Here is a 20567-nt window from a genome sequence, read left to right as displayed (position 1 = left end):
TGGAGGAAGATGGGCATGGATGTTAGCTCAGGGCCAGTCTTCCTCAGCAAAAAGAGGAGGATTGGCAGCAGATGTTAGCTCAGGGCTAATCTTCCTCAAAAAAAAAAAAAAGTTCTAGAGAAGATTCTTATATGGGGTAGTGTAGACCAGAGAAACCAAGGATAAGAGAAGAGTTAGCTGGCCCAACAGAATATTTGAGGTTCATGGAGAGGAATTGATGTTACTAAACAGGTCTTTTTTAGGAAGGTTATTGTTTCTATTCTATAATTTCTGACCTAAATACTTATAAAAAATAAGAAAGGACTTGAGGCTAGAAGGACGTGGGTGACAGAAAGGATTGGTGGATTCCCAGTGAATATTAGTATAGGTTAGATATATGGGTAGTTATTTTTTAATGTATTTACTGTGTATTAATGAGAAAATTGTTACCAAGGATGTTTAGAGATTTACTTGTCAAAGGAACATAGAAGTGATTATTTAAGAGAAATGTTTCCTTTTTTTTTCAATGTAGTTTTCCTACAGTGTTGGCACGAGTAATGTTTCTCTTTATAAGGAAGTTTTTTTTTTTTTCCTACAACCATCTTTTTCCTCCTAAGCCCCCCCTTTTTTTCAGTGGGAAGGATTCGCCCTGAGCTAACATCTGTTGCCAATCTTCCTCTCTTTTTTATTTTGTCTCCCCAACGCACCACTACACAGTTGTGTTCTAGTTGTATCCTTCTAGTTCTTCTATGTGAGCTGCCACCACAGCATGACTACCGACAGATGACTGATGTTCTGCACCCAGGAACTGAACTTGGGCCGCCCGAAGCAGAGTATGCTGAACTTGGACCACTAGGCCACTAGGGCTGGCGCTCTTCTTTAACCCTTTAATTTGAACATTTAGTCCCTTGTTGAGAAATATTTGAGGTAATCACCTTGGCTCTATTTTCTACAATAGAAAAAATTTAAAATATCCAAGTTTAGTGATAGAAAAGTCAGAAAGGAAGGGGGCGGCCCGGTGGCATAGGGTTAAGTTAGCGTGCTCCACCTCAGTGGCCCAGGGTTTGTGGGTTCGGATCTTGGGCATGGACCTGCATATTGCTCATCAAACCACATTGTGCAGGCATCCTACTTAGAAAATGGAGGAAGTTTGTTGCTGAGCTGCCATCTGTGCCAATCTTCCTCAAGCAAAAGGAGGAAGATTGGCAACAGATGTTAACTCGGGGCCGATCTTCCTCACCAAAAACTAAAAAAAATAAATATATAGAGAGAGATATCAGGAAGAAAACATCACTTGAGTTAAATATATTGTTTTCTTATTATTAAATCCTTAGGAAATAAATAACCATGGGGTGTTTTTCCTTTCCATTTAGCATTTCCCCACTCCATTGCTGTTTTAAATTGCTTCTTCAGAACTAGTGAATGGGCATCCTGTTTTAATTAGCATGGCAAACCTGAACTTTTCGTAAAATTTTAAGGCTATGTCTGCTTCTGTCTTGCAGACAAATGTACTTGTCTCTCTGCCAAAATGTCGAGGGAATTCAGTTTGTGTTACTCATTACCTGCTTTGCTTTGTGGATAGATAAAATGTCTTTCTGAGCCTCCTTAAAGGAGGACTAGAAGAGAGTAGATGACACTGAATTTGAATCTCTTTGAACCATACCCTTTGTATCCATCTTTCAACAAATGTTGTGTTAATTGCTGGGATAGAACAGGTCAACACAGCACCATCTTTGCTCTAGGACCAGGCACTCTTGTTAGGAGGACAACAAAATGGATAAAATATGGGGTAAGAATTGTAATAGGAGAATGAAGAAATGTTTTGGCTTTATGGAGAAGAGTGATAAATTTGGAAAAATTAAGAAAGGCTTCATGGAGTAAATAACATTTGAGCCGTGCCAAATAGAATAAGTAAGAAGCACTCAGATGATGGCACAGTGCTTGGCACATAGTGCACAAAAATGTTTAGCTATCATCTAATATATTATTCTCATATCTCAGATGAGGAAGCAGGCTCAAAGAGCTTATTTATACAAGGTCTTACAGTAAGCGGTGAAGTTGGTATTTCATTGTAGGTGTGGTGATGTGCTGGAGCTGGCTAAGTGGGAGCCAACTGTTGAGCTTTCAAGAATTTTAGCAAGCTGGTTGTTAACAGTCATTATTAACAAATTACATAAACAAATACATTGTAGTAAAAAGTTTTAAATGCTTTTCTATTTACGTTAATTTATGTTATAAACTACAGTCTGTAACATTATAAATTACAATTAAACTACATAAACTTAGGCTACCATTGTTATTACCATTAAACTAATAAATATTCAAAATCATCACTCGAGGTTATTTACATCTATTGTATCAATATATAGTAACTGTGCTATTGCACATCTCTTCTCAACCCCACATTCAGTAACATCACATTGGTAGCTTGAGCTCAGCCATATTATTTACACAATAGGAATTGGTAAATGTTATATACAAATCAGGACTTGATTTTTGTTTATTTTCTAGACTTAAAGTGACGGAGAAAATATGAATGCAGGTTAAACTCAGTGTGTCATGTCTGTAGCTCTGACATATTTTGAATAACACAAAAATTTGAGGAAATAGTCTTCTAGAATTTGAAAATTTATTATCCATTTTAGCAGAGAAGTTGCTCAAAATCATTGATGAACCAGTGAAGTTCTGACATATGTATTTGTTGTTTCACTTTTGTCTTAATAAGTAAGTGACAAATGAAAGTGTGTTGGAACTACACCCAAAGAGCCACAGAGTCTCTCACCCTAAAGCCCATGGACTTCTGTTGTGGTATATGGAGTCTGTCAGGTAGAACAGTGTGGAGAAGGGCGTTCTGGGAAAAGGAGACAGCATGTTCAGAAACATGGTCTTGTGAATACTTGTGTTTTTAGAATAATGAGAAGTTTTAATGTGGAAAAGAATGGTAAGTGATAAAGCTGGAGAGGTTGGTTGGGTCCAGTATATGAAGGGCTTTGGATTTTTATCCTATACTTTTATTTTAGTTGGATTGTAAGAGAGGGTGGTTAGTGTGGAGTGACAGTTTGGAAGATAGAAGGATGAAACATTTACTGAGCACTGACTTTGTTAGGTGCTTTTATAGTCTTTCTTTAACCCTCACACCAATCCTGGGAGGCAATATTCTATATTTACAGATAGGTAAATGGAAACTCAAGTTAGCAACTTACCTAAACTCATCTGATAAAGAGAGATAGGTGTAGATGGCTCAAAGACAAAATGAGAGGCTTTTACAATAGTGGGAGAAAAAGACATTGAGAACCTGAACCAAGACAATGGGGATGGGGAAGTTGGGTTTGAAGAATGTGGTACACATATTTGTTGATTAGTTATTTTAGAAAAATTTTAGAGAATATGGGAAGAGCAGCAGGTTATGGTTAGGGGTGGAAATATGTTGGCTTTTGGAAATACCGTTTGGGGTGCCTGTGGGGCAGTAAGGTGAAAGTAGGTAGTAAGGTGACAGATCTGGAGCTCAGGAGAGAGATCTGTTGATAGAAATTTGGGAGTTTTCAGCCCTCAAAATAGGTAATGTTATGGGAGAATTTAAGATTATTCAAGAGTATTGGTAATAAAAAATGGCTGATATTATTCAATATTCTGTACAGTGTCTATCACACAGCCGTCCTGAATACTTTACATATTTGTACATAAGTTTTCCTTTAATTCTCGTTGTGAAGTATGTGCAACTCTCAATGTTATGGATGAAGACATTGAAGCACAGAAAAGGGTAAATAACTTTGCAGAGTAGTCACACAAGCTAAGAAAGCAGAGCTGGTATTCCTACTTTTGTAGTGAGTTTCTAGAGCCAACACACAGTGAGAGAAGAGGGCCTAACAAAGAACTCCCAGAAGTAAAATTTAAAGCATGGGTTAAAGAGGGAGCAAGTGAGAGTTTGAGAGGGCATAGTCTGAGCTTTAGAAAGAACAAGGAAAGGGCTATATTTTGAATAGAATTTCAGGCAGTGGGGTATAATCAGTTTATTCAGAGACTGCGGAGAGGTAGCAGATGAGGATTGCAAATGCCAACAGCTATCTGTGGAATAAAAGTAACATGAGTGCTTTGTTGTTAGGGGTTTGAAGGTTTTGGTCTCCGCACATCATTCAACAGACTCTGTATTTGTTTCTTTATTGTTCTAGCCCCTTCCCACCCACAAAATCTTCCAAGCCTTAAAGAGATTTAGTGAAGTAAGACCAGCTTTCATTTAGTTATTATGGGCTGTTATACTATGAGACCAAGTACAGAATAGCAAGACCAGTTATGACTAGAGTCAAGACATTTTTTGGAAGACTGGATTTGAGTTGGGTCTGGAAGGATAGATAGGAAAAGGTAGTGGAGAGATGAAGGAAGAAAATGGCTAAATCCCCAAGTTTGAGCTGTTGGATATGGAGGGGAAAGGGAAGAGGCGGGCAGTTGCTTTTCTTTCCAACTCATTTGCACTTACTGCTATTCTAATATCTGATGGGTCTTAGGAGATATTTGGTACTCTGCTATGTATGTCAAAGTTAAAAAGTTGGCTATGTATTACACTAGTGTAATAATACATGAAGCCATTTAGAAAAGGGTAGACTTTTATAACCTTTTGACTTCATGTGAACTTTTTTTGGTAATCAGGGTGTGGATAGCATGTAGAATTTTTAAAGTGCATGTAAGAAATTTACAATGTGCAAATTTTATATTAATATTTGCAGATTTTGCCCTTGCATTTGTTTCCCTGTAAAATATAGCCAAATTACAGAAAGTGTAGGAAATGAAAGAAAAATCATCCATAATTCCTCTCCTCTAACAAAACTTAATCATTTTGGCATTTTTCCTTGTCATCTTTTACCTACACAGGTAGTTTATACAGTTACAATCATTCTATATAGTATTTATTTTATCCTGCTTTTTCCCCTTAATATTTCAGGCATTTACCCATATTTAGCCGCCCCCCCTTTTTTTTTTTGCTGCAGAAGATTGGCCCTGAGCTAACGTTTGTGTTCATTTTCCTCTGTTTATTTTTCTGCTTTTTTTCCTCCCCAAATTCCCCCCAGTACATAGTTGTATATTTTAGTTGCGGGTCCCTCTAGTTGTGGTGTGTGGGATGCCACCCCAACATGGCCTAACGAGTGGTGCCACATCTGCACCCAGGACCTGAACTGGTGAAACTGCAGGCCGCTGCAGCGGAGCATGTCAACCCAACCATTCTGCCAACCATTCCACAACAGGGCCTTCCCCCTCATTTTCCTCTGTTTTATAAGCCTGCCACAGCATAGCTTGATAAGCAGTGCATAGGTCCGTGCCAAGGATCCAAACCGGCGAACCCTAGGCTGCTGAAGCAGGGCGCATGAACTGCTGTACCACCTGGCTGGCCCGTATTTAGCCGTTTTTTTTGACATCTAGGCACTTTTCATATCTTTGATCCCTTGCAGTATCTTTATTTTACACTTAGGGAACGGAGATTCAAAAAGGAGTAACTTTCTCAAGATCACTAGCTAGGTTATAGAAGTGTGGAAGAGCTGGAATTTGTTTTTCCCCAAAGCTTTTTTTGTTCTTATCCTTGCTGCATCTTCACATTTATCATTTAAAATAGCTACCAACAATGTTCTGTTATCTGCTGATGCCTGTAGCCAGTTGTCTCTGTGGGTATATGAGAACATAATTAATTGAAATTTAAACCTTTATTTAAGCACTCAGGTTGAATCTTCCCTCATCACAAGCATCAATATGGAGTGAATTGGATCTGCTCTACCTAACCTTGTGAAAGTTGCTGCCAGTGCCGGGCAGCAGAAGTAAAGGAGAATGGATAATGTACTCTGAAAGATTATAAAATTGAGAAAGTTTTAGTCTACCCCACTCTTATTTTGTACACAAACTGCAAGATTACCCACTTTAGTGGCAGAGCTAGAACTAGAACCCAGACAAGTTCTTGAGTAATTCCAAGTCATTTATGACAAATGTTGCTTTGCTTGGAGTCCGTGAACCTGCAGAGGGATGGGAGGGGGGAGTAGGGTGGACCTGAGTGAGAGCTTCAGAGCATAAACTCCAAAAAAATGGTAACAATGATTTAAAACAAACTTTGAGTCATCTGGAAAGTATTTACAAAATTACTGATAACTAGGCTCTACTCCCAGACTTACTAAACTAGAAATTTTGTTTAGTAGGCTCCCTAGGTATTTTTTACAGGATTAGAAATGCTTGACGAGAAGTTCCTCAGTTTGTGCGAGTTACCATCTGAGAGTACTTACACTACAGATTCTTGTGCTCCCTCACCTACTAAAGGAGCATCTTTGGAGGTGAGGCTTTTCAATCTGCATTTTATCAGCTTTGTAGATGATCTCTTGTATTTAAAGTTTGAGAACTCTTAGATTATGTGTGTCATTAGTGTTTTGTGTGCCCCCCACCTCCAATTTTTCATGCTTATTTTACCTCTAAGTTTTCTTTCTAAAATTTCTTCCTTTGTACTGTAGTCCAGCCTCCCCCCCCATGCCAAGTTTCTGTTACCTACTAGACTCAGGACTGAATCTTTAGAAACAGTGTTAGAATTCACCATGTGTCTGATAAGCCTGGCTGTGCATTTCAGTACTGTGTCTTATATAAAGGCTAAAAGAGTTCTTTGAATAGTTTGCCTACTTTCCATCAGCTGTCAATGTTATGAGCTTCCAGTGAATTGTCTGCACTTTTGTCCATTAAAAGGTGGCCTTGTCTTTGGCTTAATATCCTACACGTGTAACTTCATGTTATCAGCTACTCTTTTAGAGGCATTATGGCTACTTCTAAGAGGCATTAATGTTTGAAGTTTTACATTATTTAGTGTTTTTCTTTTTTTCCTCCCCAAGCCCCAGTACGTAGTTGTGTATCCTAGTTGTAAGTCCTTCTAGCTGTTCTGTGTGGGATGCCACCACAGCATGGGTTAACGAGCGGTGCATCGGTCCACGCCCAGGATCTGAGCCAGTGAACCCTGGGCTGGGCTGGCAAAGCAGAGCACATGAACTTAACCACTGCGCCACTGGGCAAACCCTATTTAGTCTTCTTTTTATTGTATCTTCCTTTTTATGAACATATTAATATTTGAGAGAGTGGTTAGATAATTTTAAGCTATAAGATTTAGTGGATGGGGCTGGCCTGGTGGTGCGGCAGTTAAGCTTGCACGTTCTGCTTTGGTGGCCTCGGGTCCGCCAGTTCGGATCCCGGGTGCAGACATGGCACTGTTTATCAAGCCATGCTGTGGCAGGTGTCCCACATATAAAATAGAGGAAGATGGGCACAGATGTTGGCTCAGGGCCAGTCTTCCTCAGCAAAAAGAAGAGGATTGGCAGCAGATGTTAGCTCAGGGCTGATCTTCCTCAAAAAAAAAAAAAAAATTCATCAGTAAATTCAATTTTGGGGCCAGCCCCGTGGCCAAGTGGTTGAGTTTTTGTGCTCTGCTTCAGTGGCCCAGGTTTCGGATCCTGGGCGCGGACATGGCACTGCTCATTAGGCCATGTCGAGGCGGCGTCCCACATGCCACAACTAGAAGGATCCACAACTAAAATATACAACTATGTATTGGGATTTGGGGAGGAAAAAAGCAGGGAAAAAAAAAAAGATTGGCAACAGTCGTTAGCTCAGGTGCCAATCTTAAAAAAAAAAAAGATTTAGTGGCTGCTAGCTGTCTTTAGGTTGCTCAAACTGAGATGTTAAAGGCTGATTTTTAAAGGTAGTCAGTTCTTTGGCATGTGAGAAGGGAATCTATTAAGGATATTACATATGATGGGTGTTTAAAAAATATGTAGGTGTATGTATATATTAGGTTGATATTATCAATAGAGCATGAATCCTAGATTCTGTGATCTTATTAACATATCATGTATAGTAGCGGAAAGGCTCTCGGGGCTCTAGAAGACCTGGTGTCTTTTTTTTTTTTTTTTTAAGATTTTCCTTTTTCTCCCCAAAGTCCCCCGGTACATAGTTGTATATTCTTAGTTGTGGGTCCTTCTAGTTGTGGCGTGTGGGATGCTGCCTCAGCATGGCTTGATGAGTGGTGCCATGTCCACGCCCAGGATTTGAACTGAACCGGCAAAACACTGGGCCACTGCAGCGGAGCACGCGAACCTAACCATTCGGCCACTGGGCCAGCCCCAGAAGACCTGGTGTCTTATCTCCACTATCACTGATTTGAACAAGTAAACTTCTCTGAGTCTTAGCATTTTTTTAAAAATAGGGAGAATACCTTATCAGTTTCTTAGGAGGATTAAATATATAAATGAAGTGTTTGCATACAAGTCTTTTCTGAATGATTATTATGATCCGTAAGGCATATATATGTGTATTTTTATATATGCATAAATATACACACCTTTATTTACTTTGAATCAGTCATCAAATTCTTCAGTAACTTTTGGCATGGTACTTAATAGTGCTACTGGGTTTCCGTTTTGGGGTTCAATCCTTGGAATAGACTCGAAGGCACAAGAGTGAAAGGGAGGTCAGTTAAGAATCTGAGGGAAAGTCCAGGTGAGAGATGACTAGCTTGGACTAGAGAGGTATTAATGGAGGTGTTGAGGAGGGTTCCTTTGGAAATTTTTGAAGGTGGAGCTGAAAGAGAGTATCATTTATCAGGTAGCTGGAAAGCATGTTCTAATGATTGATTGTTTCTTTCTGAACTTATCTGTCACATGCAGAATATGCTTATGCTGGGAGTAGGGGATTTGACAAGCTATTAAAAACCTTATTTACCTGAAGTGTTGTGAGAAATTGGTGTTATTTGTGAAATTAGTTTTGGTTCACATGTTCTTATCGGGGAGCCAAGGAGTGATTCAGAGAATAGTCCAGCCTGTCAGAGTATTTCATTTGGTTTAGAACTGGTGTTTTCTCATTTTACTTTTAGTTAAGCTGAAAAATGTTAATGTATCTGTTTATCTTACCCTTTGTTCTGTTACTAGTCAGATTTATTATTCAGGTACTGATAATAATGGATTATTCAGGCTTTTTACTTCTGATTCTTTGGTGAAATGTATACTCGAGTTCAGCTACTAATTAACAGTCTTGGAGAACAATTTTATGGTAGGAAAGGTTCTTAATTAATGCATTTACTTCATCTTGGTGCTCCTACTTCAGTTCCAGAAATTTGTTCCAGTTGAATGTTTATTTCTGCACCTAGGAAACTCAAAAGGGGATGAGAAGGTAGAAGATATTTTGAATAAAATATCACAGTCCTACTTTAAGTTGGAGAACTGATGGAAAATGTTTTTGTTCTCTCAGCTGTAGAAGGCAGAATAGTATATATGTTCAGTCTTTCTGCTATTATACTCATTTAGCTTTTATTCACAGTGTCGGAGACTATAAAGATAATCTGATAAACCATATAAAGCACTGAGAGTGATTTTAGTATAAGCACATTTTTTCATGTTAGCCTATCTAAGCATTTTCTTATTTTTAGCCAGAGGCGCTAAAATTTGTGTTCTTTTCTAACAAAGCCCATGGGGACATAGGAAAAATTAGTTGAGGGCTATATAAGTAAATTTAAATTTGGGGGGTTAATCATCAGGTTTTAAAGTTAATAAAATTATCCCCAACAGATAAATAGAAATATGCTCCAGTTGTGTTTTATGGTCCACTTAAAAGTGGAGGGAGAGGGGTGGTAGTAGAAATGAGAAAGGATCATAAGCTAAATAGAGGAAAAGTAAATAAGCAGAGAGATCTACTGTATGTATTAAAGGAAAAGATTTCAAATGTGCAGACTTTAAGTAACATTGCCACCTTGTGGCTTTTAGGATATTTCTTCTAGAGATGAAGTATTTTATAATCATAGATGTGAAGTCGAGAGGGGCTGAGGTGAGGAGGGTGGATAGTGTGAGTTTTGCCTCTAGTTATTTAAGTGACAAACCAGATATTGAAGGCTAAAAACTTCTTACCCTAGTTTATACTTACTTTAATTTTCTTTCTTTTTTGAGATTGTCGACTGATTTGAAGATTTGGATGAATGTCCTAGTGGGAATTTTGGGGTGGGTTGTGAATTCAGGAAAATCTTGGCTTTGCTGTTTTCCTCTACTCTTTGCTTATTACCGTCATGGTATCCTTGAGCTCTAGGAATGCATCTTCCCTTCGCTTTAGCATTTGAGCTGTTTTCTGGTTAACTGGGACTTTGTAATTAATTTCGTGTTTGTGCTTGAGGATCTTATGTTTACCTCTTTGCTCCTCTGGATAGCCACTCTGTAGTAGGAGCTTAATCTGGACTGGCCAGTCCAGCCTGTTCCTACCACAGGTCTCACTGTAGCTGCCTTGTACCTGGCTGTAGGGGCACTAGGTTAAGAAAGTGTTAGGCAGGCTTCATGTGACAACACCATGGGGAAAACCAACTTGCCATACCACTTGCCCTGCTACAGGGGCTTAGTAGCATCTTCAAATATTTTTATGGAGTGTCCAACAAGACACAAATGTATGTTGTGCTTATGGCAGTTCTGGCTGGGACTTGTACTCTTTGGAGATCCAAGTTTTCTTTTATGTGTTGTTCTGTTCTTTTCCCTTTGTTGTGTATCCATCATCATTCTCCTGCCCCTTACCGTTTCTTTATTGAATATTACCAGAGTACGACTGGTTGATTAGAAATGTCAGTTAATACAGCTGACCTATAAGTGAAGCCCTTTGACCATAAATATGGTCAGAGCATTTAGTGGAGTTGTTCTCAGTGGTGATAGGAAGTAGTCACAAAAGTGAAAGAAAACCTGTAAGAGAAATTTTTATAGAAATTAAAAGGTTTTGGGGCCAGTGCGCACGTTCCACTTCTCGGCGGCCTGGGGTTTGCCACTTCGGATCCTGGGTGCGGACGTGGCACCGCTTGGCAAGCCGTGCTGTGGTAGGCGTCCCACGTATAGAATAGAGGAAGATGGGCATGGATGTTAGCTCAGGGCTAGTCTTCCTCAGCAAAAAGAGGAAGATTGGGAGTAGTTAGCTGAGGGCTAACCTTCCTCAAAAAAAAGAAAAAGAAAAAAGAAACTGAAAGGTTTTATGGAGCCAGCCCTGTGGCCGAGTGGTTAAGTTTGTGTGCTCCAGCTCTGGTGGCCCAGGATCTTGCTGGTTCAGATCCTGGGTGCGGACGTGGCACCGCTCATCAGGCCTTGTTCAGGTGGTGTCTCATATAACACAAGAAGAAGGACCTACAATTAGAGTATACAGCTGAGTGCTGGGGGGCTTTGGAAAGAAGGAGGACAAAGAAAAGAAACTAAAAGATTTTTAGTAGCCAAAAGTGGTTAAAAAAATATTGATCCTTGTGTTAGAACCTTCTCCCTGTCATCTTTTCTCATTCTAAAAGACTTGTAAAAAGCTGCTAGGCAGGCTTTATTTTCATTTTTGCCAGAATACCCTTGTGTTTGATGACTTTTAGTGTAGGTCTGAGAAAATAAACACATTTCAAAGTTTTATGAATTGTTAAACATTTTGTGCAGCTGATTTTTGCAGAAAAATTAAGTAAAAACTGTCATTTTTCCTTCTACTTTTTTTATTTTGAAATAATTTCAATCTTAGAGAAATTTCAAGAATAGTACAAAGAAGTCTGACATACTCTTCACCCAGATTTACCAATGTAATACTTTGCCACATTTGCTTTATCATTCTTTTTGTTATGTGTAATTTTTTTTCTGAACCATTTGAGAGCAAGTTCTAGACATCATACCCCTTTCATCTAAATATTTTGCTGTGTAGTTCCTGAGAACAAGAACATGCACTGATAATCACAGTGCAGTTATCAAAATCAGGAAGTTTAACATTGACACAATACTATAATCTACAGGTCTTACTCATATTTTACCAGTAGTTGTAATGTCCTTGATAGCAGGTTTTTTGTGGTCCAGTACAGGATCTTTTAGTTTTCAATGTCTCTTTATCTGCAAAGATTATATGCACCCATACCCCACCCAACCACCTGTTTCGCTTTATGTCACTGACATTTCTGAAGAGTGTATGCTATTTATTTATTTTTATTCAGGTAACATTGGTTTGTAATATTATATAAGTTTTATGAGTGTATATGCTGTTTATTTTTGTAAAATGTCCCTCAGTTTGTCTAAGGTTTCCTCACTATGTACATTCAGATTATGCTGCTTTGGCAGGAATACTACATAAGCGACTTTGTGTCCTCATTGCATCACATTAGCAGGTATAAGATGTCTGTTTATGCCGTTATTGGGACAGTTAACTTTGATCACTTATTTAAGGTGTTCATCAGGTTCTCCACTGTAAAGCTATTTCCTTTTAGTAAGTGGGAAAATAGAGAGTGTATAAATATCTTATTCTTCATCAAATTTTCACCCTTCAGTTTTAGCATCCATTGCTAATTCTAGCCTAGTTCAGATATTACTATGCTGTTACTTACTTATCCTTAAAGTTATATAATGCTCAAATTGTCACACATTTGGGCAGTGGGAGGATCCTGTTTATAATCTGTACTTGTTTTTTTTTTGCTGAGGAAGATTTGCCTTGAGCTAACATCCACTGCCAGTTTTCCTCTTTTTGTGTATGAGCTGCCACCACAGCATGGCTGCTGACAGATAAGTGGTGAGGTCCACACCTGGGAACCAAACCTGGGCTGCCAAAGTGGGGCGCGCCAAACTTAACCACTAGGCCACTGGGGCTGGCCCTAATCTATACTTTTAATGAGACTAATGTTTAAAAAACCTAATCTGATATTTAAAATCTTGTGAGTCATTTACCGTTTTTTTTTTTATTCATGCCAAATTAATTTATTTTATTTTTCAAGATAGTGTGATGTGAATTGGTGGTCTAGTGGTTAAGATTCGGTGTTCTCACCACCTCATCATCCCAAGTTTGTTTCAGGGAACCAAACCACCTGTTTGTTGGTTGTCATATTCTGAAAGCCATGTGTTGCTGTGATGCTGAAAGCTATGCCACCAGTATTTCAAATACCAGGGTCACCCATAGTGGACAGGTTTCAGCAAAGCCTCCAAACTAGACAGACTAGGAAAAAGGACCTGACCACCCACTTCTGAAAAACTTGTCCATGAAAACCCTATGAATTGCAGTGGAACATTGTCTGATATAGAGCCGGAAGGTGAGAGGATGGCCCAAAAAGAGGTCCCCTCTGCTGTACACAGGGTCGCTAGCAGTCAGAATCAACTCGATGGCACTAACAACCAAGGATGTAAATGCTTAAGTATCTTTGTAATCTCTCAGAAGATGGATGTTATCTTTATTATTTGTAAATATATAAGCTTATTTTTTATGTACACAGCAAAACTGTATTTGGAAAGAGAAGAGCAATTCAGCTTGCTGAATTCTATCAGTGATGTTTTCTTGTTGTTGATCAGGAGATTAAGGCAGCTAATGTCACTTGTATAATTTCCATAATTTAAAAGAAACTTTATGGCATATGGCTGTACATTATGATGCAGGTTGTACTTGCCTTCTTGGTATCATTGTGTATTTAAGATTCAGGAATAGTTTTACGTTATGTTTGGGGCAAAATTGAACAGAGAGGCATTTGTGGGGCATAGTAGCACATTATAAAGAGGAACAAACTTTCTGTTTAAAAAATAAGATGACGCAGTAAGTGCAGTTACACAATGCTTTTTTTTTTTTTTTTTTAAGATCGGCACCTGAGCTAACATGTTGCCAGTCTTTTCTTTTCCCTTCTTCTCCCCAAAGCCCCTCAGTACATAGTTCTATATTCTAGTTGTTGGTCCTTCTAGTTCTGCTATGTAGGATGCTGCCTCAATATGGCTCGATGAGCAGTGCCATGTCTGCGCCCAGGATGCGAACAGATGAAACTCTGGGCTGCCAAAGTGGAGTGCGTGAACTTAACCACTCAGTCACGGGACTGGCCCCCACAATGCTGTTTTGAATTTATTCTGACTAAATATTTTAAATATCATTATTAAGCATGCTAATGAACTTACATATAAGTGTGTTGCTTAGGGAAAAACGGATTTCGCAAAGTCTGGGTTTTTTAATTTAGTGGTAAATTTGGGGCACGTAAGTTTATTTGTATTCCTGGGGTTACAGTACATTAAAATAAGTGATAATAGGCAGAATTTTTTTTTCCAGTTTTTTTAATTTTTTTATTTATTTTTAAGAATGCTGGAAGCATTCTAAAGATTTTATTTTATGCTTTTTCCTTTTTCTCCCCAAAGCCCCCTGGTACATAATTGTGTAGTTTTAGTTGGTCCTTCTAGTTGTGGCATGTGGGACGCTGCTTCAGCATGGCCTGATGAGCGGTGCCACGCCCGCACCCAGGATCCAAACCAGTGAAACTCTGGGCTGCTGGAGTGGAGTGCGCAGAGTTAACCACTTGGCCACGGGACCAGGCCCCCAGAGATTTTTTTAAAATTATGTTTTTTTCTATTACAAATGATATATTCATTATCAAAACTTTGGGAATGTATATAGAAAGGGCAAAAAAAGGGTGAGGGCATCAGTACCGCAGCCCAGGAACTTTAAAATTTTTGACATCTCTTTTATGTTGGACTGAATTTTTTTTTTTTCTTTTCTTAATTTTTTTCCTGCTTTTTTTTTTTCCTCCCCAAATCCTCCCAGTACATAGTTGTATATTTTAGTTGTGGGTCCTTCTAGTTGTGGCATGTGGGACGCTGCCTCAACATGGCCTAATGAGCGGTGCCATGTCTGTGCCCAGGATCCAAACCCTGGGCTGCCGAAGCAGAGTGCACGAACTTAACCACTCGGCCATGGGGCCAGCCCCTGAATTTTTTTTCTTGAATTGAGTTTGATTTCCAGAGATAGGAGTGTATGGGTGAGTTATTTTATTAAATTTGAAATTTCAAAATGGCTTACTTAAAAAATAATATCCCAGATCTTGGTGTGTTGGTGAGTTTATCCCTGAATTCTAGGTACATGAAGTGGGACATCACAAAAAGAAGACTGTTCTTTCTGGATAAACAATTTGCTGTTTTTATGTCCATGGAGTAATTTAGTGGTAGAATAGTTAGTCCATCAGAAAGCCTCACTTAAATTTGTTGACTTTTATGTAAATGTTTGTAATAACATGGTGTAGAGAAAGAGCCATATGGCTCTACATTTGAATCTTGGTTGTTATTTAGTTAGGTAACCTTGCTCAAGTAACTTTATTGAACTTTAGTTTTCTTATCTCTAAAGCAGGAATAATACAGCTCTTACAGGGTGGTTATAAAAATTACTATGTACAGTGCCTGGAACATGGAAGCCCATTCATTTTGAGTCATATTTAACTTTAGAACCATAGCTACCATAGGGTGGATGGGAGCAAATGACTCTACTCAAATAGATTGATGAAGCAAGTGTAAGTTCAGGCCTGTGTGCTCCTAACCACTTAATGCTTTTGCTTTTAAAAAGCATGTCAATTGAGTCATATTTTTAAAAATTCCAATACATGAGATAGTGTGTGAAATGGAAGACTGTTTAGGATGAATTTATGAAAGGCTCATAAAGAATCATTGTTAGGGGCCGGCCCCGTGGCCAGTTGGTTAAGTTTGTGCGCTCTGCTTCGGCGGCCCAGGGTTTCGCCGGTTCAGATCCTGGGTGTGGACGTGGTACCGCTCATCAGGCCATGCTGAGGCGGCATCCCACATGCCACAACTAGAAGGACCCACAGCTAAAAATATGCAACTATGTACTGGGGGGCTTTGGGGAGAAAAAAAAAAGAGATTCTTAAATGAGCAGTTAGATTTATTTCAGGGAAAACAAGTACTGCAGTCAGTTTTCAAAAACCACCTCTTAAGTGGATTTTAACCTCTCCCTAGGGAAAGGGAATGATGTTCCTGTCGTGGACTAAGCTTTCTGTATGTCAGCTCATTAATTCTCCCACAGCCCTGTAAGATACGGATCCTCGTTTACAAACAAGAACATTGAGGTTTATGGATCTAAGGCCTTGGGACTAGTATGAGAAGACTCTCGTAATACTGTTAGGGTTTATATGCTGCTTCCCTCCTTCAGGCTATTGATGTATGTTTGAATTACTTCCATTAGGCCCATATTTTGAGGGACTGAGAAGTATTAGCCTAAACCATCTATAATAGGAAAACAACTCTGTTTAGTCATCTAAGAAATTTTAAAGTCGAAGAAAAATAGTTTTATATTAATTGGGATGCTTGAGTGTTACTACTATGGTTTAAAATATAAGAAGTTAAAGTCAATTTTTGTGGACTATATTCTGTCTAGCACAAATAGTTAAATTTCTGTTGTTATTCTATGAAGTTTTAATTCTTAAGCAAGACTGTTCAGATAAGTTTTAACTAATTCTTTGGTTTTTTTTTTTTAACCTCTGTAGGAACGTCAAGGTCGTGGGAAATAAAAGGCAGTTCCGCACAGACTGCAGCAACGGTTGCATCTGCATATCCTAAGAGGAAAAAAATGACCTTCAAGAGAATTAGGACTTTTTTCTTAATTTCATTGACTTCAGAGACGATTGCAGACTTGCAGTTTAAGTATTGGAATTTCACAAAAGACATAGGACTTAACTGGAAAATGAAAAAAAAAAGAAAAAGAAAAAAACTAAACAAAAAATCCCTCTAGGTAGCTTAGGTGAAAAATGTCCCTTTTATTTTGGCTTTGGTTGTGATTTCAGAGCATAATGCTTTGTTTTTTGTCTTTTTACTATGTTTTTCCGGATTTTAAAGTCCGTAAGTGCATACAGTTTTCTCTAATTTTTAAACCCTTTCCTCCCCCCATTTTGACATTTGCACTTGGAGAACACTTGAGTTTCGAAGGTTTTGGGCCTCCACCCCAGAAAGTGGGAATTTGGTTTTTCCCTTCCGAACTGGAAGAACATTTTTATGAAGAATTTTTGTCTTGGAGAATTTAACAGTGTTACCCAAGGTTGTGTCTTTAAGGGTGGTTCATTTTCTCTGATCCTTTGTTACTCGAAGTAAAGTACTAGGAGTCCTAAGAAATGTTCTGTTCTTGTACATTATACTGATTAAGTCAGGATTAATTTGATTTCAAAGCTAAGAACAGTGGTAAAAACCTGTTTACAGAAATGCATTTTGGAAGAGAAAAATATTGTAAAACGTGTAGTGAATGTTTCTTCAGTTTCTTGTTCAGCCAATGAGGAAAGGGCATTGCCTTTCTTTTTACCATTAATCACTTCTCAATAAACGTGAGATCCTGTTGAGCATCACTTCTAGTACCATTTCTTAGTATTATTTGAGTTTGCTATATTTTATGAAGGATTTGGAGTGTAAGGAGCTTTAAGAGGTGAGATGGTGACTATTTTTAGAAAGTTTGTTGAGACAAAATAGTTCAGACTTGCTTTTGTACCCAAGGCTGGATAACCATAACCTCTGCAAAGCAAGGTGGGCCAGAATTTGTAATGCTTTATTTCTGGATACTTCCCAGAGAAGGTAGAGCTAAATCATTGAACAGATATTTGACTGTGTTTATTAGATGCCAGGCACTGTGCTCACCGTGTGGAAGCCTGGCCAGATAGCTTATGTGTAAAATAGCTAGAGCCCAGTATCAAGGATGTAAGCGTTTCATCTGAAATACGGCTTATTTAGATAGGATTCCGCATGGATGCAGGTCCAAGAATAAGAAATTGCAGTGGCCTGGGTCTTTGTGAACCAACCGTATAACCGTAATGGTATTTGATTCATCCTTTTTTATTTTCTAAGGTTTAAGGCTTCTCTGCCTTAAAGATTTTTAGCCCTTAAGATGTCCCACTTTTGGAGAGTTAGTTAAATGTGTGAGAACTTACATAATAAAAGGGGGTTCTGAAAATGGGTTTTAATACTGTTGTATAGTGTTTGCCCTCAAATGACTTATTCATATTATTCTACACATCCCAGGCTACTAAATCAAGGGTGTGATAAAAGTAATAAATGCTGATTTGTAATTAGCATTATAGTCTAGGTGAGAACTTTTTGCTGCTTGAGGCACAGTACAGTACACCTAAATTTTTTATTCCTATTTGCCAAGCTTTTTGAAATAGATTCCCATTAAACAGGGGCATCCTTTGTATTTTCATCAGTTTGAAGATGCCCAGTTTCTGAATTAGAAATGTAACATTCAGTGTTTTCAATTTTAACTCAAACTTCTGTGACTTCTAGAGGACTCCCATGGACTTAATTGTTTAGTACTTCACCTTCAAAAGGGAAAATATCCTGAGAAAAGCAAATTCAAAAGCAATTTTACCTAGATTTTCCTACCTTGTATTCAAGTTGGACATTCAAGTTGGAGATATTCAAGATGCTTTTTTGCAATTTGAATGTTAAAGTCAGTGCTTCTCACTCTTTCTTTTCATGTCACAGATTCTGGTATGGCTTTGGGAGCACACTGAAGGGAATTTGGAGCCCCTGACAAGACAAGGCTGCTCGTCTAGCTCTCCCTGAGTGCTGAGGGGGTTGGGATGTTGGATTTGTGTGTTAAAAAAACAAAACAAAAAACCCGAACATATTGGCCTTTAGTATAAAAAAGAGTTTGTTCTAAAAGTTGGTTTGGTGAAGACCCCAAAATGCAGCTAAACTAATTTTTTTATTTACTAATGACAGCTTTGCTAGTGGAAATTGTTGACTTTTGACTATTTGCACTCAATACTTCTGTCATTTGTGAATGTAAGACTTTGGATAGCCATGTTTGTTTATTTTTCTCCTTTGTTAAAGATGAGGGGAACCTGAATAATCTCACCACATACCGTTAGTGTCAATTCAAAGCATTTTAAACCTTTAATATGAACAAAATGTATAAATCTTTTTTTTTAAAGGTTCTGTTTTTCGTTTTTCTCCCCAAAACCCCCGGTACATAGTTGTATATTTTAGTTGTGGGTCCTTCTAGCGTGGCCTGATGAGCAGCGCCATGTCCGTGACCAGGATCCGAACCAGTGAAACCCTGGGCCGCCAAATCAGAGCGTGTGAGCTTAACTGCTCAGCCACGGGCCCGGCCCCAAAATGTATAAATCTTACATTCACTCAATTTAATCTTAGTTATATTTGACTGGCCATCTTCCCTCAACATGTTCCATTTTTTAAAAATTATTTTGGAATAATTTTAGACCGTTATGAAAATAGTATGGGGAGTTCTCATGTACCCTTTCCTCAGCTTCCCCCAAATGTCAACATTTTATATAACCTTAATGTGGTTATCAAAAACGGTAAATATTGATACAGTACCATTAACTAATCAACAGATCTTATCTGGATTGTGCCAGTTGTCCAAGGAATGTCTTTTTTTCTGGCTCAGCGTCCAATCCAGGATCCCACATTGTATGTAATTGTCCTTAGCCTCTAACCTGTGAGTTCTTCAGTCTTTACCTTTTATGATTTTGACACTTTTACAGAGTACTAGCCAGTTATTTTATAGACTGCAGAACTGGATTCGTCTCACATTTCATACTATTGATTGAGATTATTTTTTGACTAGAATACCGCAAAAGTCATGTACCCTTGTCTGCATTATATCAGGATACATGATGTCCATATGTCTTCTTACTGGTGGTGTTAACTTTGATCATTGGTTAAGGTAGTGTTTGCCAAATTTCTCCACTGTAAAGTTTCTGATTTTCCCTTTGTAATTAATAAGTAACTCGTGGCGAGAGATACTTTAAAACTATCAGTCTTTGGTTCTCTAATTTTGACATCTTTGGATTGTTATTGCCTGCAACAAGTATTACCATGGTGTTTGCCAAATGTTAATTCACTGTGTATGTTGTTATTCTACATTTATAAGAATTAGAATCCTACTATGAGGAGGAGCTGTCCCTTCTCCCCATTTTATTTATTCAGTTATATCAGTGTTTACTTAGGGATATTTTATTCCAGGGGACAGTGTTACTTATTTTTTTCCTCAAATTTGTCCCAGCTTTGGCCATTGGGAGCTCCTGCAAGGTGGCTCCTGTGTCTTTTTGACATGCCCCCAGTGTTTTTTGGAGCCCTTCCTTACTTTCTCTTCCTAGCTAGTCTTATATTTTCCCTGCCCCAGCCTTATTTTTCCAAGAAACAAAGGTTCCTTTTTTGGGAGAATATTTAGGAACCATCTTTGATTTTTTTTTTTTTAAAGCAATTCTTTAAGTAGCAACAGATTGTAAAGTGAGGTTTTTATCACTGATGTGCGTGCAGAATTATTTAGCCTAATCAGAGCACCTAACCACTTCAGTTCTTCCTCCGTTTCCTAGTGCCATGTATGAATCTTCTGGAGTCATGGAGAGGGCGTTCACTTGACATACTCCTTCACCTAGAGTGAGGCCCAAAGAATGTGGCCTGGTTTGCACCCTTCCATAATTTCTACCTTTAGCCTTGTGAATAGAGAGCCAAGGTGTTGGAAGTCCTAGTTTCTACCCCACAACTATTTTAGAGGTTCAGAGCTTTTTCTACCTGTGAGAAAATAAATGGTCATATACTAAAGTTTTCTGTTGTTTATTATAGAGCTAATATAGCACTTGAGTATTGCTTATTTTGATCTTTAATTGAAAAATGATTTATTTGAAATGTCTGTCACGAATGTAGGACCCTTCGTTCTGAAAATGAGACTGAGAGTAAGTGTCCCTAGGGTTCAGATCTGACAGGGTTTACAATGTTTTTTTTTTTCGTTGTAAAGTAATACCACTTTCCTATGACTGTCACTCATTGCTAGTGGTTTCTGAGCAGCTGGTGAAACCCTGA

General features: G+C 38.4%; 1 protein-coding gene across 2 annotated transcripts in view; it reads left to right on the top strand.

Annotated features, from left to right (window-relative positions):
• Nucleotides 1-20306, top strand: part of YTHDF2 (YTH N6-methyladenosine RNA binding protein F2) — a 31176-nt gene extending 10870 nt beyond the window's left edge. Inside the window, exon 5 of one of the 2 annotated variants that reach the window (XM_014853660.3) lies at nt 18222-20306. In XM_014853660.3, the coding sequence (XP_014709146.1) occupies nt 18222-18250 (29 nt within the window). In that variant the 3' untranslated portion in view covers nt 18251-20306. Of the gene's footprint in view, nt 1-16243; nt 17093-18221 lie in introns of those variants that run through there. The other variant, XM_014853659.3, reaches the window with a different exon arrangement.
• Nucleotides 20307-20567: the final 261 nt, after the last annotated feature.

The sequence above is a fragment of the Equus asinus genome, chromosome 5, assembly GCF_041296235.1.
Source record: "Equus asinus isolate D_3611 breed Donkey chromosome 5, EquAss-T2T_v2, whole genome shotgun sequence".
NCBI classification, from domain to species: domain Eukaryota; kingdom Metazoa; phylum Chordata; class Mammalia; order Perissodactyla; family Equidae; genus Equus; species Equus asinus.
Note: the sequence above shows the minus strand (reverse complement) of the source record. Positions and strands in the feature narration are given on the sequence as shown.